Genomic DNA, 21,679 nt, shown 5'->3' on the forward strand with positions numbered 1-21,679 from the left:
TTATAATGCTCCTACCACCTTGATAGTGGACATTAGCCTTAATAGAGAAATACTCAGAAGTGGGCTGAGGAACAAATCAGTTTTCAACCTGCAAAATTCAAATAACCCCCACATAGACATTTAAAAGTGCTCTTTTCAAGGCTGTTGATGATCTGCAAATTCCTTCTAGACCATCTGTTTCTTTTCATTCGGCTTGGCACTACATTTCCCATAGTACCCTGTACCGTCTCCCTCATTATTCATATGAGCCTATTGCTGGCTTTGTGTGAACCACTACAGCCCCCATAATCCTCTCCAGTCTGCCCACATGACTCCATTCGTCCAATTAGCAATGACAGATATATTCCTATGGCAGAAGTATTAGTTTGCATTATTTGCAGACTATCTTCACATAAGGTAAGATATGCCCACTTTTAGCTCACCCTCTAGCGATCACTGATAATGGCATAGAGATAAAACCAGTCAGGACTATTGTGGGCATCTCAAAAAGGTTTCACCTGTTGGTATGCTGACACTTGTAGTGCCTCGAAGTGATTTCATTGATTTCGGGTCCTTGTTGCACAGGACTCGTGATGTGAGTGTTGTTTTTATGAGTTTATGATTTGTTTTACTCAATAAGTAGCTCCTGCTTGGATTAGACACTAACAGTTTTTCTATCATGTGGTGACGATCAAAGCGATTGGTTGAGCTCTGGGTGTCCGCAGGAGATGTCTACTAATCTTTTCATGAAGAAAAGAATGTTTGATGCTAGCACTGAGGTTTACTCCGGAAAATAAATCCAGCTTGGACTGTACAGATGGTCTCTGGTTTAGTCTGTTCCAACTAACTAGCATACATTGACAAAACAGCATACATTTAAAGTGATATACCAGTTTTTAGTAGAATCAGTGTCCCCTTGCCCGCTCGCTGGGCTGTGGGCTCGGTCCTCGCTTCGCTCGGACAACTTTTTATTCTAACTCTATGTCCACTTGGATAGTGGAGATTGCACATCAGCACCCAGGCAGCTAACTCGGGTTGCAAAGGTTAATGCTGCTGATGGGCATTATGGGGTTAATGTATGATCTGCATGACTTTGCATATGCTCAGTAGCATTTGTATGCTATTTTGTCGGGTATGCTAAAATGTTGGAACACCGTCCGTGTTCCAGAGGTCTCATAGTAGTGAACTGGGATTGAGTGTGTGGCTGTCCTTGGTGCTGAGATTGGCTTGGAGGTGACTTGGGTGGAAAGCTCTTGTGCTGCCAGCCAATAGGATCTGAGATGTGTCACCAGCATATACAGTAGCTGGAGGGAAGGTAAAATTCCTGGATGCTGAGAGAAATACAGTACTGCTGTACTTACTGGAAGCACCACTGGCACCTTCTCCATAGTACAAAACACGCTGGTTCCCTCACCCCCTCCCATCCATAATGCAGTACACTCTGCCCACACCTCCTATTGGAACAGTACAATACAGTAGATGCTGCTTAACAGGGTCCAGTGTACACTTCTGTATGGGTAAGATTTTAAGGACAACTGTAACGTAAAACAAAAGAGTTAAATGCACACCTAAGAGGAGGGAATCCCTTAGAGCCTTCCAGTTCCACCGCTGGGCCCCAATTGAAATCTCCCACTGGCTGCATATTTTGGGCCTCCTCGATAGTACTGTGGTCTCTGTACGGCTCTGTACTGGGCACATGTGAGTCTGCACTTGTGTGTGCGCAGTCCGGAGACAAGCTTCTTCGGAAGTACTCGGAGACCCAAGTACTTCCGTAGCCTTCCGAGGAGACACCAAGGGCTCTTTCACATTAAAGTCGTAGGATAGAAAAGGGGGCCCAGCAGTGGAATGAGGGGACACAGAGAGGAAAGGGGGGGGGGGGACTCTAAGGGACCAAGAGCCTTCTCTCCTCTTGGGTGAGCATCTAATTTTTTTTATTTATTTTTTTTACAATGTTACAGTTGTCCTTTATAGACTAAAGCATGTTTATGAACTTTAGTGACTACTAAACAGCAAATGATGATGTAGCATTGTGATGGAGAGCTTCTGATCCATGACCTTCTCTGTAGAGTTATCTGGCGCAGGAAACCTCAGTCATGTACTAATGAGAAGTGCTGAGGCCAGTGAATCAACAACTACCTCAAAGCTCAACAAGTAAAAGAATGGACAATTTTTGCACCATACTTTTAAAGTGTATGCAAAAAAAGAAATGTCAATAGTCCAGCAAAATAGTGCAAATATCTGGTGTGTATCACTTTAACGGTTTAAAATTTAAGAAAGGGTCATACTTGAGACCGCAGAAAACGACTGCGTTTTTCCGCCGAAAACTCTGCAGTCATGGCGCACTTTTGTCTGACAGCAGCTGTTGGCAATGGGGTATCACGCTGTGTGTGGGGGAAAAAAAGGAGAATATTTTTTTTCCCAGCAATGGAAAAATTCACATTACCCAACTTATCTGCCATTCTCAATAGGAATTGAATCAATGGTAGCACGATGCAGCGCGAATGCACGGTCGACGGGTATCCCAGTGACGTACATCACTGAGCGCACACTGTGTACAGGATCATATGTCTGTCATTTTGAATTGTTAATAAAAATGTACTTTTTATTTTTATTTCTTCCCTCCCTCCCACCCTCCGACCGCCAATTGTAGGATGATAAAAAACAGGATGCAATTTTTGTTACGGAGTCTCTTTAAACATATTTTAAAACAAATCTGTCCACTGCATACTTGGCAGTATTCATCATCCATTTTTTGCCTTATACAGAGGCACTGTAGTGGCATATAGCTGAATGCAGTAAATTATTCAGGATCAGGAATGCTTCCTATATCTATATTTCACCATATATTGGTATGTAGCACCACCCTCCCAGTGATGCTTAGCCTAGGCTAATTATCTATGCGTCATTCTCCTCCCAGAGCATTTTGGGAGACCAGGCATATTTTGTACTTGCTCTGGAACTCTCACTATCCAAACATTCCACGGAGCCGCGCCTTACAAGGCTAAAGGTGTCACCACCTGTGATACATTTCTGAATGTAAATTGGGGTGAGGGGAGATTTTACATGGGTAAACAGGTAAACACCGACTAAATAATTTAGCAATTAATATTGTAAGGAAAAAAAAGGCAATTGTATTCATTACGTTATCTTCACTGCAGTTCCTCTTTATGTTTGGCCAGTGACTGCTGGCGCTGATGTGTTTGGTTATTTCCTGTATTGTAGATGGCCTCCAGGACACAGAGGGATGCCAGCCTGATGCAGCAGACCTTTGCTCTGCTGATGAAGCATGTGCTGGTCCAGGGGAGGAGGCTGGGTCACACTATCCTGGTAAGTAAACAGTCACTGGGGACAAGGCTGCTGCTGGTACAACACAGTGTAGGAAAAAGCTCAGTTCATTTAACCACTTCAGGACCATAGGCTTACACCCCCCTAGTGACCAAGCTATTGATTACAATTCAGGGCACAGAGGCTTCAAGGGCTCACTGCAGGGCCGTTCAACTCAGCACACAAGTGATTCCCCCCCCCCCCCTTTCTGCCCACCAACAGAGCTTTCTGTTGGTGGGATCTGCTTCCAGCTGGGATCTTTGTTTATGTTTTATTAATTTATATGTTTTTTTTTTGTTTTGTTTTTTATAAATCTGCCTTTTTTTGTACCCCCTCCGCCAGCCTATGACAGAGATCGGCTGTCATAGGCATTAGCCTGTGAGAGCCGATCGCTCTTGTGCCTCCCCAGGGGACAGCCGAGTGACACGACTGTCCCCAGTACATCGCTGCCGTAGATGCCAGCGCTGTACAATGTAAATAGACGGCAATCGCCGCTGGGTGACTAATGACGGAGCAGAACTCCATCCATTTAAAGGGACTCCGAGCTCTGAATAAAAACAAAATTGGGCCCAGTGTCGCCGGGAGCCGCCGGGCAGCCATTTCTGGCCAGGCCCTGGGAGAAGAGCCAAATGGACACCGTGGGACCTCCCGACCTACGGTGGGCTGCAGAAAGCCCCAGGTGAGTACCAATTTCGTTTTTACTCAGAGCTCGAAGTCCCTTTAAGCGGGGATGCACGTGCATTGGCGTGTGCGTGATCAGCTGCAATCTCTGCCCCCCAGACTTTACACCAATTGGCCACCGCACACAGGCAGGATGGACCAGGGAAGAGTCTTTCCCTTCCTTGGTCCATTCTGCCTGTGTGCGGTGTTTAATTGCAGTTACATTCCTGGCTTAATATTGCTCAGATGTTATTTCGTCTACTGTTTCTTGTTGATGACAGATATATACAATTGTTTACGAAGGCCTGAAGAAGGGTCTGCCCGAAACAATTCGACGTTGTCACCTTATTAAACAATTGCACTTCACTATATGCTTTTTGGCAATTTTTCATGTGATGTTGTATGCAAAGATAAATCCTTTTTGAAGATTTGTGAACTTTATGTTGTGTACATTTTTTGATATATTACAATTCAAGATCATCTTTAAGAAATATCCTTTTTTGTCTCTTCAAATGCTTTACTTTTTGTATATATCCTTGTACCTATGCTTCTGTATTTGCCATTTGCATGCAATGCTTTTTGTGTGTGCAACCTTTCTTTTTTTACCTATTAATACTGCCTAACTTGAATATTTATTTTGAATTGACATTTCCAGCCACATATATATTAATTAATTTACTTTAAATTATTGCCCTACCACGCTGCCAGTACTCCTTTTTTGTTTTTAATTGGTTTTATGCCTTGACTGAGCAGTAAAGACTAGTACTGTTTAACATACTGTATGTGCCTTCATTACTGAATTATTATCAAATTACTCTGGTGCTCATATATTTGGGTTTCACTTAGGCCTGCAAGAAAACTTTAGGATAGAAACGAGGAGGGGCAGGCCCGGATTTACCTCACGGTAGCCCATAAGCACAGATGTCCTGGCACCTTAGACTTTGCCTTCCATGAACCTACAAACCACCACCAAACTGCACCGCGAGTGTGCTGGCTGGCCCAGCTGTCACTTCTCCCTTACTTCCCTTGCCTGGCTGTCATAGAATACAAGACAAGACAAGACAAATAACATTTATATAGCTCTTTTTTCCTGGCGGACTCAAAGCGCCAGAGCAGCAGCCACTAGGGCGCGCTCTATAGGCAGTAGCAGTGTTAGGGAGACTTGCCAAAGGTCTCCTACTGAATAGGTGCTGGCTTACTGAACAGACAGAGCCGAGATTCGAACCCTGGTCTCCTGTGTCAGAGGCAGAGCCCTTAACCATTACACCATCCAGCCACCACAGAGAAAACTACTGGTGCCCCTTAATGTTAGGTAGCTAGAAGTACCCTCAATATTAAGTAGCTAGAGGTGCTCCCAAATATTAGGTAGCCAGAGGAACCTCAATGTTAAATAGCTAGACGTGCCTCTGCTGACTTCAGGGAGATCTCATCAGTGGAATGGTGAGAGCCGGGTGAGTAACCTCTCATTACACCCTCATCAAGACTCTGCATAAATAAGGCAGGAGGGGAGGGGACTGAGCCGCCTTTCCATCATCAGGCGCCTGTAAGCACATGCCTACAGTGCCTTATGGCAAATCCAGCCCTGGGGAAGGGTACAGGTCAATAAATCTAGTACATCAAAGAATTATAAAATGAACAAACGTTATTATTCACAGCATTCACACACACAGCAACTAAAGGGATCATGTTAGGTAATACATAGGCTGGAGTCACCATAAACTCGGCCAAAGTGACCACTCTAATATGCAGTTAGTAGAGCCAATCCAGAAGCTAGTGCAGCGCTATAAACAAAGTCCAGCAGCAAACAAGAGTGACAGCCTGAAGCACAGTTACAGGGGCGTAACTAGAAATCACTGGGCCCCCCTGCAAAACTATGGATGGGGCCCCCCTCCCCCCTCGCTTTCTGCACCGGTAAACTGAGAACCAATCTTAATCAGTTGGCCAGTGCACCTTACAATGTGTTTTCCCCAAGCAGATACAAACAGACAGCAGTGGAGCACTGCAGACATTTTCTCTATCAATTACATTCACTTCTGTGATAAAATGTGCATGTGCAGAACTGGCTCTACAGACTTCTCCAGCATCACTACAGTACGCAGCACTTGTGGAGGGTTAGAGAGGTTGGGGGCCGGGTGCTGCATACAAGACCCTGCTGCACACTGAATAGGGACTGTCTACAAATCTTTGTGTACAAAACTTTGTACGATTCCTCATCAGTGGCTGAGCAGATGCAGTCATTAGAACAATTGTGCAGAGAGCAGAAAGTTTTTTTCTCCGTGCCCTTAGTTGTCGTCAGTCTCTCAGGACAGGGCAAAGAAGCTTCTGCCCCCCCCCCCCCCCCCACAGGGCCTCCTGTGGCTTCTGGACCCCCCTGCGGCTGCATCCCTTGCAGGGTCTATTGTTACGCCCCTGCACAGTTATGTGTCTGTATGGTAATCACTATTTGCTTAGGCCTGGTTCAAAATGGACAGATCAAAAAGTGATCCATGAAACTTTTTTTATTTGGCATCAGTTTGTGATCTGTTCTGTTAGCACGCGGTCAATGCGATGCGTCCATCGATCCGGATTTATCGCAGCCTCCCCAAACTTGCAGTTTGTTCAGCAGAACATTCCAAACGGATCTGTTCTAGTGAAGCAATGCGAATGGATCCTGTTGATAAACATAGGATCCGTTCACCTCCACTAGGATCGGGTCTGTTTAGCTATGCTATATTTTGAATGCCAGTGTGAACCGGGTGTATGGCTATGTACACAGTGGGACAATGCGGTGTGGCACAACGGCCACATTGTAACATGGAAACTAACAGTGTGTGGCACCCCGAACGTGCTGCATATGCAGTGCATAACCGCAAAACGCACTCTTTAAAGGGAACCAGAGATGAACGTTTCACACAAAATAAACATATCAGTTGATAGCTTGTAAAGAATAAATGCTCTACCTGATAATTTTGCCGCTCTGGTGTGCCTTTTTTAGTGTTTTTTATCCATTATTGCTCCAGGAAAAATCAAATATGGCCGCCGGCTCATATCACTTCTGCTTCCAGGTTATGAGGTGTTCTGGATGTGCTGTCTAGGCTATATGAGACTAGGCTGCTATCTAGGCTAAATGCAGCCTTTCATCTATGTGCTTTCATATTGGTATGATCTGCCTGTAGGAAGTGTCACTGATAATAACTGCATTTTCATTCCTATGAGAATCTAGTGCACACAGAGCACACAGGGATCATATTACAGCCACAGAGCTTCTCTCTCAGAAGCAGCCCCCTCCCAGTCATCACAGCTCTCAGTATGCAAAGCAGAAGATCTAAGCCAGGAGGGGGAAGGCTTGGGCTTGAAAGGACTTCACAGAAGAGTGACTCAGCTATAATGATTCCAGGTCAAACCTCGACTGAATTGTCGGTGGATTCTTATCACAGTTGCTAATAGACTAATTAAGCAGATAACAATGAAACTAAAAGCAGGGTAGGTGTTTACTGTCATGTTCCCACTGATAAATGTAATAAAATACATGAGGGTGCTTCATCTCTGGTTCTCTTTAAAGTGAACCCGAAGTGAGAGTAATATGGAGGCTGCCATATTGGTTCCCTTTTAAACAATACCAGCTGCCTGGTTGCCCTGCTGATCTATTTGGATGCAGCAGTGTCTTAAAGAGACACTGAAGCGAAAAAAAATTATGATATAATGAATTGGTTGTTTAGTACGGATAATTACTGGAACATTAGTAGCAAAAATATTATATTTTTATTTTCAGTTATACACTATTTTTTATAACACTGCATCAATCTCTAATATTTGCAGTTTACACACTATTCAGCATTCTAAATGTTTGTTTTTTTACAGAACAGGCAGTGAAGTTTTGACCTGTCCTGAACTGTTCTCTGCAAAAGAAAAAAACAATACAGTTCAGATAACAACCTTCAGAAAACAGAGCTCTCTGCGACTTTGAAAGTCGTGGAGCTCAATGGCAATTTGCATAGATAACAACTGGAGTTTCTTATCTCTCCCTGTACCGGAAATAATATTAGACTTATGTCTCTGCTCCTAATGCTTTATTTCTTAGCTGTACTGCACAACCAACTCATTATATCATAATTTTTTTTTTTCGCTTCAGTGTCTCTTTAAGTACACTAGAAACAAGCATGTAGCTAATCTTGTCAGTTCTGACTATTGTCAGAAATATCTGATCTGCTGCATGCTTGTTCAGGGTTTATTCCTGAAAGTATTAGAGGCAGAGGATCAGCAGGGCAGCCAGGGAACTGGCATTGCTGAAGAGGAAATAAACATGGTAGCCTCCATATAAGTCTCACCTTGGGTTCACTTTAAAGGGACCCAGAGCACTTATTAAAAATTAAATTATGACTTACCTGGGCCTTCCTCCACCCCACCATAGGTCACAAGGTATCCTCCTGGCTCCTCTTCCGGTCCCGACTTGCGGCTCCGTTTCTGTACGACTTCTGCCTGAAGTGGTCAGGGCTGCTTCCTGGTTTGCCGATATGCGTAATCACCCTGACCGGCTACACGTCATCACGCTGGCCGGCCTGAGAGTCCTGCACATGTGCGGTTCTCTAATATTGAACTGCGCATGCGCATGACTCTCACGCCGGTCGACTGTGAAGCATACTTTTATTTGACTGTATGCTTCACTGTATGCAACACAATGGTGAGTAATGTGCAGGACAAATGTTATGCTCCGTTGCGTTCCTGCTTTACAGGGAATACAACTCTTTACTGTAAACTTTGCCTTCCAGTACTTACAGTTTCTGGTTTCACCCCAAGCTCGTTTTGATACCTATTTATCTATTCAATCACCCTCAATTGGCGGTGCGTTTCCACAGTTGTTTATTGACGTCTATAAATGTAACACTAATATAGATCATCCACAGATTAAATGTACAGTTAAGGTTAATATTGCCGATGTTGTGGATTTCTTACATAGTAATAATTAGATCTTGCTTTGGCAGGAGTGGATCCAGCACTTGGCCTTGGTGTTTATGTTGTACCTTGCATTGTTTTTCACACATTCACGCCATGGAACACCAGAACCTGCCAATGTTCTGGGGCGCCTGGATAATTTCAGCACCTTACCAATTGCAGTTGGCTACGTCCGTACGTCCCCAGACATCCAGGATATGATGCAGAGAGTGGCCAACAGTTCCATCACACCAGGTGAGTCCATTCATTGCCAACTTTAGAGCCTGTGTGATTTTGTCAAACTAAAATAGTATGGCTAGGTTTCCACTCAGTGTCGGACTGGGAGGTTGTAAAGCTGAGGAAATCCACTTGCTGGCCAAGCAGCATGAGGTGTTGCTGTTCCCAGTGAAGACGTGCTGCAGGTTTCTATTGGGAGTGATAACACAGGGTTACTGCTGCTTGGCCAGCAGGTGGATTTCCTCTGTTTTTCCACCTCCCAGTCCACTGCTGCAATAACCGTCCGATTCCCCGCACAAGTATCCGGATGCCATTTTGTAGCCTGTTAAAGTGAATGGGAACCGCATTTAAAAAAATGAAGCAAATACTTACCTAAGGAGAGGGAAGGCTCTGGGTCGTATAGAGCCTTCCGTCTCCTCTCTCTTTGCTCTCTATCCTGTGCTGCCCCCCCCCCCCCCCGTTTCAATCCCTCGCCGAAAGGGTATTTGGAAGTCTTCGGGAGCCGTGTCCTCCCGAAGACGTGCGGCTCCATACTGCACAGGCGTGAGCGTGCAAGAGAGCGTGCTTGTGCAGGTGCAGTACAGGGCCGCCCTTCTTCAGGAGCACTCGGGGTCCCTGAAGACTTCTAAAGCCTCCTTCAGCTGGATAAAGCAGTATTTGACTAATTTAGTCAAACACTGCTACCGGGCGAGCCAGCACTAGAACAAGGGGACCAGGAGAGGAGTGGGGTAAGTATCTGTCTCATTTTTTTAAATTCGGTTCCCATTCACTTTAAAGGCAATAGGCAGCATGGAAATTTGTGTGCGGTGGAAAAAATCTGACAGCATGCAGCATAATCTTGCGTCACTCATCCGAGTCCCGTAGCCATGCATAGCCCGGGCTATTGGGATTCGGCTGCGAGATGCTTCACAGCTGTGCTGGCATTGCATCTCGCCAGACACATGCTGCGCACAGTGCCTTACTGTTTTTTTTTTTGTTTTTTTTTTAGTGCAGGGAGATAGGAACAGGGTTGAGCTATAATCTAGCTGAGCCCCGAGGGTTAGTATTGGGTCACGGTGATTAGGTAGTCCGGATTTCGGGAAAGGCCACAGAGGCCTGGACATTGGGCACCTGCAGCCCAAGGGGTGGGGCTGGACATAAAAGAGGGGTGGCTGAACAGGGAAGACAAGGATCTAAATTGAAAAAGGAGGCTGGAAATGGGGAGCAACAGGGGCGTTGCTAGGATCCTAAGAGATCCGGGGCACTTTTGGGCATTCCGGCCAGAAAATAGGTGTGGCCATGCACCAGAATGTGGGTTTGGTCTTGGGTGGAACCAAATGTACATGAAGAAAAATGCAGCAAATCCCATAAATAGACAGTTACCTGGCTTCTGTGCTAGCTGGTCTGGCTTGCTGCTGCTGCAGCCAAGTTGTCTGGCAGTCCCCCATAGCATTCCCTGAGCTTTTAGTGGTCCCTCTCCAATCATGCTCCCACGGTCCTCCCATTAAGACACCACAACTCCCAGCATGCCCCCATAGAAGAACCACAACTCCCTGCATGCTCCCATAAAGGCATCACAGTGCCCAGTATGACCCCATAGAGGCACCACAGCACCCAGCATACCCCTAAATGATGCACCACAGCTCTCAGCATGCCCACCATTGAGGCACAACAGCTAACTCTGCCTGTGGGACATCTGGGGAACCCCAGAATAGACCCGGGGCACGTGCCACTGATCTTTGGGGCTAGCGACGCCCCTGGGGAGCAACACGTGGAAAAGGAGAGCTGCTGCCCAAGAGAATTGTGCGTGGAAGAGAGATGCTGTTATACATGGATAGTACCCATGGAAGTGAGAGGCTGCACATGCCAGGGGGAGGCGCTGCTGCACATGGAGGGAAAGTAACAAGAAAGTTGGCCTAGGGGAGCTAAAAATATAAATCCAGCCTTGAAGGTGGTGGAGAGGGAGGGTAGTGTTAAGCAGAGAAGAGGATTGTGTTAGGCGTGAAGGGGGGGGGGGGATATTAGTGTTAGATCATGTCCACAAGGGGAGGCTTATGTGAGAGAATGGAAAGCAATGAGATATTACCAATATTATAATTATCGGTAATTTAACAACTCATCCTCCAGGATGGCTTATACAAGAGAGGAAGCCTGCTCCACCTTCAAAGGAAACACCCACTCAATTAATCAATCAAGCCGTCTCTATAAGACCTCCCCTTGCATTAGCCTCCCCAGTTCTAGTGTGTTTCCACACTTCGAAGGACACCTACTTGAAAGGAGGGTACCTGTAGGTATCCGGATAATCTGGGCCTCCTTCCCCGGCGGATGGGACTGCGTGTGGAGCTCTCCCCGCTCTGGGTGTCCGCAGAGGGATCTCGTGCATCTTAGAGCGGCGGCGGCCTAGACGGAGTGTCTCGGCTGGCCGTGTCTGCGGGCAAGCTATCGGACCCAATGGTCGGCGTCAATACGCATGCACGAGTGAAGTCGCGCGCGACTATGGTCTAGTGATGGAGGAGGCGGCAGGATGACGCGTTTCCGCTTCCGCGTAATGCGGAAACCATGTAGCGTCTGGTCACCATTACGCCAGCGGCGACGGAGCTGTAAGGAGTGAAGGCATGGAGGAGTCAGTCGCCTTACACTCCGAGCCCAGCGGACCCCCGGAGGTTACTTCACAGGCGCAGGTGAGAGTGGACAGACGGAGGCATTTTATGTGAGCATTGCCACAGTCTGTCCACAGAGAACTTGTTTTTTTCTGTGAGTGCTGGGCTATGCTGTAGCATGTAATCTCTGTGTCATACTTAGGGTATTTAGGAACACAGGGCTTACACTAGGGTGTTTGTTGTTTATGTATTACAGTGTACCTGTTTTGCCTGAAGACTCCAGCCAACCTGAAAGGCTGTTGAAAAGGCCAGGCGCTGCAAACAATGCAATGTTAAACTCCCTAAACCTTGGACTAGATCCAAATGTGAAAAATGTTTGATATCAGCCCTACCCCCAAAACCCCAGACCCCTCAGTTGTAATGATGAACTTTATGGAGTCTATGCGAAAAGAATTCTCTACTACTTTTAAAATAACGGCCTGGCTCTTGAGTGTTTAGATCAATTATGTCTACGCCGGCTCAATGGGCCATACCCCTGGTACCTCCATCTTTGGGGCGACTCCTCAGGTCCAACCGGGGGTTCAGCCACCCCCTCAGGCCCCGCCTCCTCTTACTGGATGCCGGCTAACCCTAGCGGTTTTTCAGCTGTGGGCGCCCAGGACTTGGCAGTTTCATCTTCTTTAGAAGATTCTTAAAATATCCAAATACTTATTTAATGCTGAAGAAACTTCTGAACTGCTGAAAGCAGTATATGAGGCAGAGCAACTGGCTGAACCAGAAACTTCAGTTCAGGATGATATTTATTCCGGGTTACAGTGTTCAGAAGGTAGAACCTTTCCAGTCCATCCGGCCATTCAAAAAAAAAAAAAATAAATTTATTTTGGCCCAATGGGAAGACCCGGAAAAGAGACTTTATGTCCCTAGGCCTTTTAAACGAAGATTCCCCTTTAAAGAGGAGGATCTTGCTTTGTGGGATAAATGCCCCAGACTGGATGCTGCTTTATCACAGTATTCTAAAAAAAAAAAAAAAAAAAAAAAAAAAAAATTCTGACTTGTCTTTTGAGGACGCAGGGGTCCTGAAAAACCCTATGGATAAGAAAGCTGAGAATCTGCTGAAAAGAGCATGGGAATCTATCTCTTTTTCTTTTAAACCAGCAATCTCGGCCATTTGTTTGTCCTGTAATTTGAACAAGTGGCTAGCAGGGCTTAATAAACACTTAGTGGAGGGTACTCCTCATGCGACTATTTTTCAATCCTTTACTGTAATTGCAAGGTCAGTTGCATACTTAGCGGATGCAGCTACTGAATCCTTAAAGTCAGCGGCCAGAGCCTTAGCCTTAATTAATACAGCAAGGCGAGTCTTATGGCTAAATACCTGGGAAGGAGAAGTTTCTAAACAGAAACTATGTTCCATGAAATTCGATAGTGACCTCTTGGTTGGTAAGGACTTAGAAGATATCTTAGAGAGATCTTCCGGAAAGGGTAAAAAGTTCCCTGACAAAAGGAAAAAACAGTCCTTTCGTAAGAACTTTCAATGCAAAAGGCAATTTGCCCAAAGGGATACAAAATCCCAACCCCCAAGAATCTAGAGACTTCAAAGCTGACAGTTCCATGGGGAGGTGGGTGTATAACTCAACAAAATCAAGCCCCCCTTTCTGTTCAACAAGCCTGCCACCTCTAATCCAAGAAAACAAGTGACAGGGGAGAGGTCGGGGGGAGACTTCTACTATTCGGGCAGACGTGGACAAACATCACCGCAAATGCCTTCATCTTGGACCTTCTGAAATCAGGGTACAAGATCGAATTCTCCTCCCGTCCGCCCCAAAACTTTGTGCTCACGGGTCTCTCCAGAGATCGGGAAAGCATCAGCACTATTGGAATCAGTAAGCACGTTAGTACAACAAAATGTGATTACCCGAGTACCAGCAAACCAATAGAAAAGGGGTTTTTACTCCAGAGTCTTCATGATCAAAAAGCTGTCAGGCAAATACAGTTTGATCTTAAATCTCAAACAGTTGAATCCATTCATTCAAATGAAATTCCGCAGGGAGAACATATTTACGATAAAGAATCTAATCCCCAAAGAAGCCTTTATGGCCACATTAGACATCCAGGATGCATACTTGCATATGCCAATACACCCGGCATATCAACAGTTCCTTCTTGCATCAACAGAAGATTCATATAATTCCATATTTAAACGATCTGTTGATGATAGCGGACTCCGCTCAATCCCTTCTACATCACATAGAGTTAACCATTTATTACCTCTCCCAATTGGGATGGTTGGTGAATTACGACAAATCAATGTTGATTCCAGCTCAGAAAGTGAATTTTCTGGGATGTTGGGGTGGATTAAAAAAAAAAAAAAAAGCGAAATATTTTTCCTACCGGAAGAAAAACAATTAAATTTAATCTTCTAGATACGGGACTTCAGGACCCAATTAAAAGTATCCCTGAGGGAGACTCTATCATTGTTGGGCCTAATGACTTCAACGATTCCGGGTGTTGTTCGGGCACAATTTCATTCCCGCAGTCTGCAGGAATGGTTTCTGGCTGTCTGGGACAAATCCAAACACAGCCTAGATCAGTCTTATACTCTGCCGCCCTGGGTGATAGCATCCCTTCTGTGGTGGGAGGAGCTAACGAACCTCAATCAGGGTCGGGTTTGGAATCCACCAGTTCAGAAGAGGATTTATACGGATGCCAGTATGGGAGGCTGGGGAGCCCATCTAGATCATCTCCAGGTTCAGGGGAAATGGTCCCCAGAAATTCAAACAAAGTCTTCAAATTTCAGGGAACTCCTAGTGGTAGGCTATCGCTACTAGAGTTTCTTCCAGCAATACAAAATTGTCATGTGACCGTATTGTCCGACAATATGGTGACAGTCTCCTACATTCAAAAACAAGGAGGAACGAGGTCAAAAGAGCTAAGGGACTTAGCGCTGCAGATTCTGCAGATAGCAGAAGAAAATCTGAAGACTATTTCAGCAGTGCATATAAAAGGCTCTCTAAATACTCTAGCAGACCGGCTAAGCAGAGAGACATGCACAGAGGCGGAATGGTCCCTCAACGACGAAGATAGCGAGAGCTCTGTGAAAGGTAGAACAGGAGTCCGCTCTAGTGATCTTTGTAGCCCCCCACTGGCCGAGGAGGGCATGGTTTTCGAAGATACTTCAACTTTCTATGCAAGGACCTTTTACTCTACCTTCCAGGGGGGATCTGCTGTCTCAAGCCGATACTTTGCACCCGAACCCCCAGAAATTTACCCTAGCGGCCTGGCTCTTGAGCGGGAATCCCTGAAGTTAAGAGGATTCACCACAAAAGTCATTTTTACTTCGGTCAATTGCCGTAAGTTGACGACAAGGAAAATTTATTGCAAATTTGGAAAGTATTTGCTTCCTGGAAAAGAAAGAGAAGTATAAAAGAGACTACACTGCCTATGATTTTGGATTTTTCGCAGGACGGTGTGGAGCTTGGCCTAGCTACCAACACCCTAGGAGTCCAGGTGGCGGCTCTATCCTTTTTTCTTAATGTTAGATTAGCCAAGGAACAGGCGATTATTGATTTTTTTTTTTTAAAAGCAGTATCCAGATCAAAGCCAATCCCGTCAAAGTTGATACCTCCCTGGGATTTAAGCTTGGTCTTGAATAGTCTGACGGATGCTCCCTTTGAACCCCTCGTCTCTGTTTCCTTGAAATGGCTAGCTTTAAAGACAGTTTTCTTAGTTGCCATAACTTCAGCACGTAGAGTAGGAGATATTCAAGCCCTTTCAATAAAAGACCCATACATGTCTGTCTTTCCAGATAAGATAGTCTTCAGAACAGATCCCACTTATCTTCCTAGGATCTCTTCTGTCTTCCACAGATCACAGGACATCATTATCCCCTCTTTTTGTGACCCACCTTCCAATAAAAAGGAGGAAAAGTTTTACAAATTAGACGTCAGGAGAATTTTGCTAGTCTATCTAGAGACTTCAAAGTCTTTCAGAAGGTCGAATCACCTTTTTGTGGCCTTTGCAGGAGCCAGAAAGGGATTACAGGTCTCGAAAAACACTATAGCACGATGGATTAGGGAAGTTATTACTTTTGCCTATAGCAAGGCAGGTCAATCCATTCCTCTAGATCCCTCGCCACTTCCTGGGCAGAAAGATCAGGGGCCTCTTTAGAACAAATCTGTAAGCAGCGACCTGGTCTAGTCATCAGACTTTTGTCAGACACTGCAGAGTCGATCTACGGTCAAGTCAAGACTTTTCTTTGGGGAGAAAAGTTCTTCAGAACATCATCCCTCCCTAAGGTAATCTTATTAGATTTCTCGCTGGTCTCTCTTGTATAAGCCATCCTGGAGGATGAGTTGTTAAAACCATGTTAGAACTTACCGGTAGCGGTATTTCAACGAATCCTCCAGGATGGCTACCTTAGTTCCCTCCCTATTTTGGGAGATATTTCTAAAAATGAAATTATAATAAAAATATTGGTGTATGCTTATATATATATATATATATCTTGCTTAGATCCTTCTAGTGTATACTCGTCAATAACTGGGGAGGCTAATGCAAGGGGAGGTCTTATAGAGACGGCTTGATTGATTAATTGAGTGGGTGTTTCCTTTGAAGGTGGAGCAGGCTTCCTCTCTTGTATAAGCCATCCTGGAGGATTCGTTGAAATACCGCTACCGGTAAGTTCTAACATGGTTATCTCGTGCCCAAATTCATCAATGACAATAAGAAACATACTTCAATTATTGAGATACTCCCCTTGACTTTTCAGTCTCCAACGTGCATATTTTCCGAGGGTGTGCAATCAGTTCTATACTGTGCATTATACCTCGTTCCCACTGCACCGGTTGCGATGCGCATTTCAGCAATGCGCACAATGTGTGACACACAAGAACATCAGAACTGCATACACTGCACTGTCTGACATTCACACTTTTGGCACAATTCACTATAGCGTGATAATTGCTATCACAGCAGTTATCACGGGATCTGCCGCGTGCAAAGGTTTTCACGAGCACAACGTTACTTGGCGTGATAAGCGAAGGTTTGCGTGCGGTAACATGCGCGTTTCATCTTATCACACAAAGTACCGCTGTGCATGTGAAAACCTTTGTGCATGGCAGATCGCGTGATAACTGCTGTGATAGCAATTATCACGCTATAGTGAATCAAGCCTTTTATGCGCTGCACAGCAGTGCAATGCAATATATCACACTGCTACATGCATGTTTGGCAATACACAATGCTGAGCCATTCACTGTAGTGCAACAACAGTCTAACATACAGCAATGCAGATGGCTTGCGATTGGAAAGCAAACTGCGTTTGCTACATCTAAGGCCTAGGACTTGCTGACGGCACTTTGCAACTGATCGCAAAGTGCCAACTATCTCCAGTACCGACTTTTCCCTTCATTTGCGCAAACACTGCACTTTATCCCTCCTCTACCTTTGCCTACATGTAGTGTCCAGGATTGACCAGGTGTAGCGCTGTCTCCCTGCGGGGGTTAAAATGGGACACTTTTACTGAACAACGGGAACTGATGCCCAAACGTTTCTCTGCTCACTTGCAGAGAAGCATTTAGCGTTGGCTAAACCCCTTGTGCCTGAGCGCCGTCTGAACAGGCCTTTACTCTGTACAGTGACCCAGAATATGTTTGATGCTTTGTAAATCAATAATAATAATAATAATAAATACACCACTTTCTACAGAACTGCAATTTGACTAGCGCTAGCACCAGTTTTGTTTATTTTAGAAGAAGGCATACATCCTTCTTCAAATCAATTGACACCAGGGCCAGATTTCTAGAAAGGCCGCAAAGGTCCGGACTTTGGGCCGCCGGTGGCCACAGGGTGGCTGGACATGGAAGAGGGATTGCTGCTGCATATGGAAGAAGATGCTGCTAATGGAGCACAGAGGTTGCAAATAAGGCATCACATATGGAAATAGGGAGCTGCTGCCCAAGGGATCTGTATATACCTGAAGAGGGCTGCTGTATATAAAGGTTAGACATGGAAGAGGGGGCTGCATAAGGATAAGAAGGGGCATGATGCACATGGACGGAGAGCTGCAAGAAAGTTAGTCTAGGGATGGATAAAGTATAAATCCAGCCTTGTTTGGCACCCAACAAAGTTTCTATAAATGTGTCTCTACTGTGCGCTTAGGTTTTGGGATTCATCTGCATCCTGAAGGACAGGGAGCCGGAAGGTACAATACTAACAAGCACCTCTATTCCTCTCTCCAGGAATTTCAGTGAAGGAGTTTGACACTGAAGAAGAGCTGCTGGAAGCAATAAGTTCAGGCACTGATATCGGTATCACTTTCCAGAATGAATATGCCTATTATATACGGTATCGCTTAGGGAGAATTTCCACTCCCAATGACCACCTGGTACAAAGAGGTAAGTGCGCCTGTACAGTCCGTAATGGTGTTTCTACCTCATCTCTGTGTGCTTTCCCCCCCTCCCCTAACACTTGCCTTATGAAAGGATAAGTGTGATTATGAGTATGCTAAAGTCCCATACCCACTATGCGATTTTCCTAGCGAATTCTCTTTTTGGACCGACGAGCGATCATTTACGCAATCTCGTGACGCGGATACAGGCGTGTGATTACACAAACAATGTTTGGCGATGTGTGACAATAATGACTGTCATGTAGGATCGGATCTTTAAAGGGACTCCGAGCACCTCTCATGGGCATGCCTTTAAGACTCCGACCAGTACTGCAAAGTACTTAAAGATGCATATCTTTCTGTAGCTTGTGCTCTCCTCTTTCATTTGATGCCTGAATCGCCGTTCTACACCAAATTGTTTTTGTTTGATTTCAATTTAAATATCTCGACTGCCATCTTGGCTATGTTATAACTTCCGGGTCACCCCGTCTTCTCTGTTAAGCTCCGTCTACACGGAGCGATGTTCCTTATCAATCGAGCCGCTGATGCGGGTCGATTGATAAGATCCATCAGGTCCGATTTTGCCGCCGCTGATTCCCTGCTCGTTCCCCACGAGGGAACAATGGCAGGGAATCGAGCGGAAGATAAGCGGCGCGGGGACGAGGGCGGATCGAATCCGACGCACGCACGGGCAAGCGGGGACGTGGCGGGTATGTGCGGGGATGCGGAAGAGGCGCTCCGGCGGCTAATCGAGCCGCCGGATCGCCTCGTGTAGACGGAGCTTTAGAGAAGTGCATCACTGAATGAAGCAGGAAGAGGAAGTGACACGTGTGGCCATTGCAAGAGGCTCCTTCAGAGGGGTCATGGCACGACTTTGTTGGAAGTCATGCCCATGAGAGGTGCTCGGAGTCTCTTTAAGATCCCCAAAAACACCCCTGCAAAGTACTGCAATTGCTTGACTTCCCGTTCACGACCGTTGTGTGCCATCGCATGTTCCTGTGAGTAGGAAGATTAGTAGTCACTGTGAGGTTCCCCGCTCCATCCTCAGGTGAATATTGAGCTATAGTCAATCCAAAATTTCCCCTAATTAGCTGAAATAAATCATTGACTTTATATCTCTAAAGCCTTGTACACACACTCAACAAAAGTCATTTGAAACGTCTAACAGCAGATTTCACCGTATCTGACAATTATGTGAAAAAATTGTAATCAGATGACAAGGTCAAGTGACTAATATTGGGCATTTTGCCTGATCCATTTGGTGGATCAACTCCGACGACTTTTTGGCAGATATCGTGTAGCCGGCCAACTGTGTACAATGTCGTTTAAATGACTTTGATGAACAGAGGCGCCAGCAGAATAAAAACAATAATTAAAAGTTTTAAAATATGCTGGGAAGGCAGTGGTGGACTTACCTCCGAAAGCAGACTAGACTACTTGTCTGACATAAATAAACACTTTATTAGTACCCTAATAGATGCAACACGTTTCGCAAGACCAAGCCCACTTCATCAGGCAATAAAACGGGACAAACAGTAGCTCTCAGGTAGCACGTATAGCATCTCTGTCAACACAGAGGCACTATATATGCTACTTACATTTTGTTGAACAGCGAGGAGAACGCCAGCGCATACCGCTAAGGCTGCATCTGAAGTGACCACCAGCTCAGTGTGTAGTTTGTATTCAATCCAGATGCAAATAATATGCAAATCTGCTACTACTTATTATGCAAACAGAAAACTCAGGAGTAGGGGCTGGGAGCAGCTAACCTAATACCGGTAGTTACATAGTTGTAAAGTTAAGAAAAGGTGGGGGGAAAGGCTGCGCATCCCTAAACACATGCTGCAAATGAATGGTTAATCGCACAGGCATACACCGCCTCTGCCAGACTGAAAAATGCATGCCCTGCATCCAAGACAAATGCTAACATTTATTAAGCTAGGAGGAACTTTAGCTTCCAATATGTGCTACCTGAGAGCTACTGTTTGTCCCCTGCTATACGTGCTACCTGAGAGCTACCGTTTGTCCCGTTTTATTGCCTGATGAAGCGGGCTTGGTCCTGCAAACGCGTTGCATCTATTGGGGTACTAATAAAGTGTTTGTCAGACAAGTAGTCTAGTCTGCTTTTGGAAGTAAGTCCACCACTGCCTCCCCAGTAGTGTTGGGCGAACAGTGTTCGCCACTGTTCGGGTTCTGCAGAACATCACCCTGTTCGGGTGATGTTCGAGTTCGGCCGAACACCTGATGGTGTTCGGCCAAACCGTTCGGCCACATGGCCGAACTAAGAGCGCATGGCCGAACTAAGAGCGCTGTGATTGGCCGAACGGGTCACGTGGTTCAGACCCGAACGCGCTCTGATTGGCAGAACTGTCACGTGGTTCGGGTAAATAAATACCCGAACCACGTCATATCTCCGCCATTTGTCTGTGGGTTTAGCTTTGGGTAGGCAGGCAGGGTAGTTCGCGCTCCAGCCACGCTAGCCAGGGTCCCCCCAGTCATTGTGTCACTGCTGGGAATCATTCATAGGAGAGACATTGGAGGGGAAGAGGAAAAGGTCGGCACTGCAAAGGATTCACATCTGTTCATGTACAGGACTTGCGGGGCTGTAGTGAGTTGAACTCTTGTGGCGCACTCAGCGTGCTCTGACTGGAATAGGTAGACCTCAGATAGATGCAATAAGGATACAAAGTCGGCACTGCTGTTGGTGTGTTTATTGCCAGATGGTGCTTACATCATATTGCGTGCAAGATATAAGAAAAACACATACCGTGCAAAAGAGGCTTGTAGCTGTGAGCTGGTGGTGGGCGCTGGGTGCAGGAATAGCCTGACGGCCGTTTCGCGCTGTCTAGGCGCTTCTACGGAGGCTGTATCTGCTGGGAATAGTAGTACACCGCTCGCTCAGCCACACTATATAGCATTGTGTTTACTGCCACTCTGTGTACCTCGCTCAGCCATACTATATAGCATTCTGTTTACTGCCACTCTGTGTCTGCTGGGAATAGTAGTACACCGCTCGCTCAGCCACACTATATAGCATTCTGTTTACTGCCACTCTGTGTCTGCTGGGAATAGTAGTACACCGCTCGCTCAGCCACACTATATAGCATTCTGTTTACTGCCACTCTGTGTACCTCGCTCAGCCACACTATATAGCATTCTGTTTACTGCCACTCTGTGTCTGCTGGGAATAGTAGTACACCGCTCGCTCAGCCACACTATATAGCATTCTGTTTACTGCCACTCTGTGTACCTCGCTCAGCCACACTATATAGCATTCTGTGGCCTTCTCCTCCTGCGCCTCCTCCTGTTCCATCATGTCTGCTGCTGCTGGGTTAGCGTTGCCGGTCCCTGTTTATGGAACCTCTCATCTTTATTACATTTATGACTGCATGGTGGTAAAAAGCATGCTATCCGCACGCTTCTTGTCCTCATGCAAGGCCTGGGTTGTTGTGTCTCAAAGCGTGGCCTTCTCCTCCTGCGCCTCCTCCTGTTCCATCACGTCTGCTGCTGCTGGGTTAGCGTTGCCGGTCCCTGTTTATGGAACCTCTCATCTTTATTACATTTATGACTGCATGGTGGTAAAAAGCATGCTATCCGCACG

General features: G+C 45.8%; 1 protein-coding gene across 1 annotated transcript in view; it reads left to right on the forward strand.

Annotated features, from left to right (window-relative positions):
- Nucleotides 1-347: 347 nt before the first annotated feature.
- Nucleotides 348-21,679, forward strand: part of LOC137540900 (ABC-type organic anion transporter ABCA8-like) — a 199,930-nt gene continuing 178,598 nt past the window's right edge. Inside the window, exons 1-4 of the mRNA XM_068262083.1 lie at nucleotides 348-396; nucleotides 3,202-3,306; nucleotides 8,925-9,129; nucleotides 17,930-18,085. Coding sequence (XP_068118184.1) covers nucleotides 349-396; nucleotides 3,202-3,306; nucleotides 8,925-9,129; nucleotides 17,930-18,085 — 514 coding nt within the window. The 5' untranslated portion in view covers nucleotide 348. The remainder of the gene's footprint in view (nucleotides 397-3,201; nucleotides 3,307-8,924; nucleotides 9,130-17,929; nucleotides 18,086-21,679) is intronic.

This window comes from Hyperolius riggenbachi, chromosome 12, assembly GCF_040937935.1.
Source record: "Hyperolius riggenbachi isolate aHypRig1 chromosome 12, aHypRig1.pri, whole genome shotgun sequence".
In the NCBI taxonomy this organism is placed as follows: Eukaryota; Metazoa; Chordata; class Amphibia; order Anura; family Hyperoliidae; genus Hyperolius; species Hyperolius riggenbachi.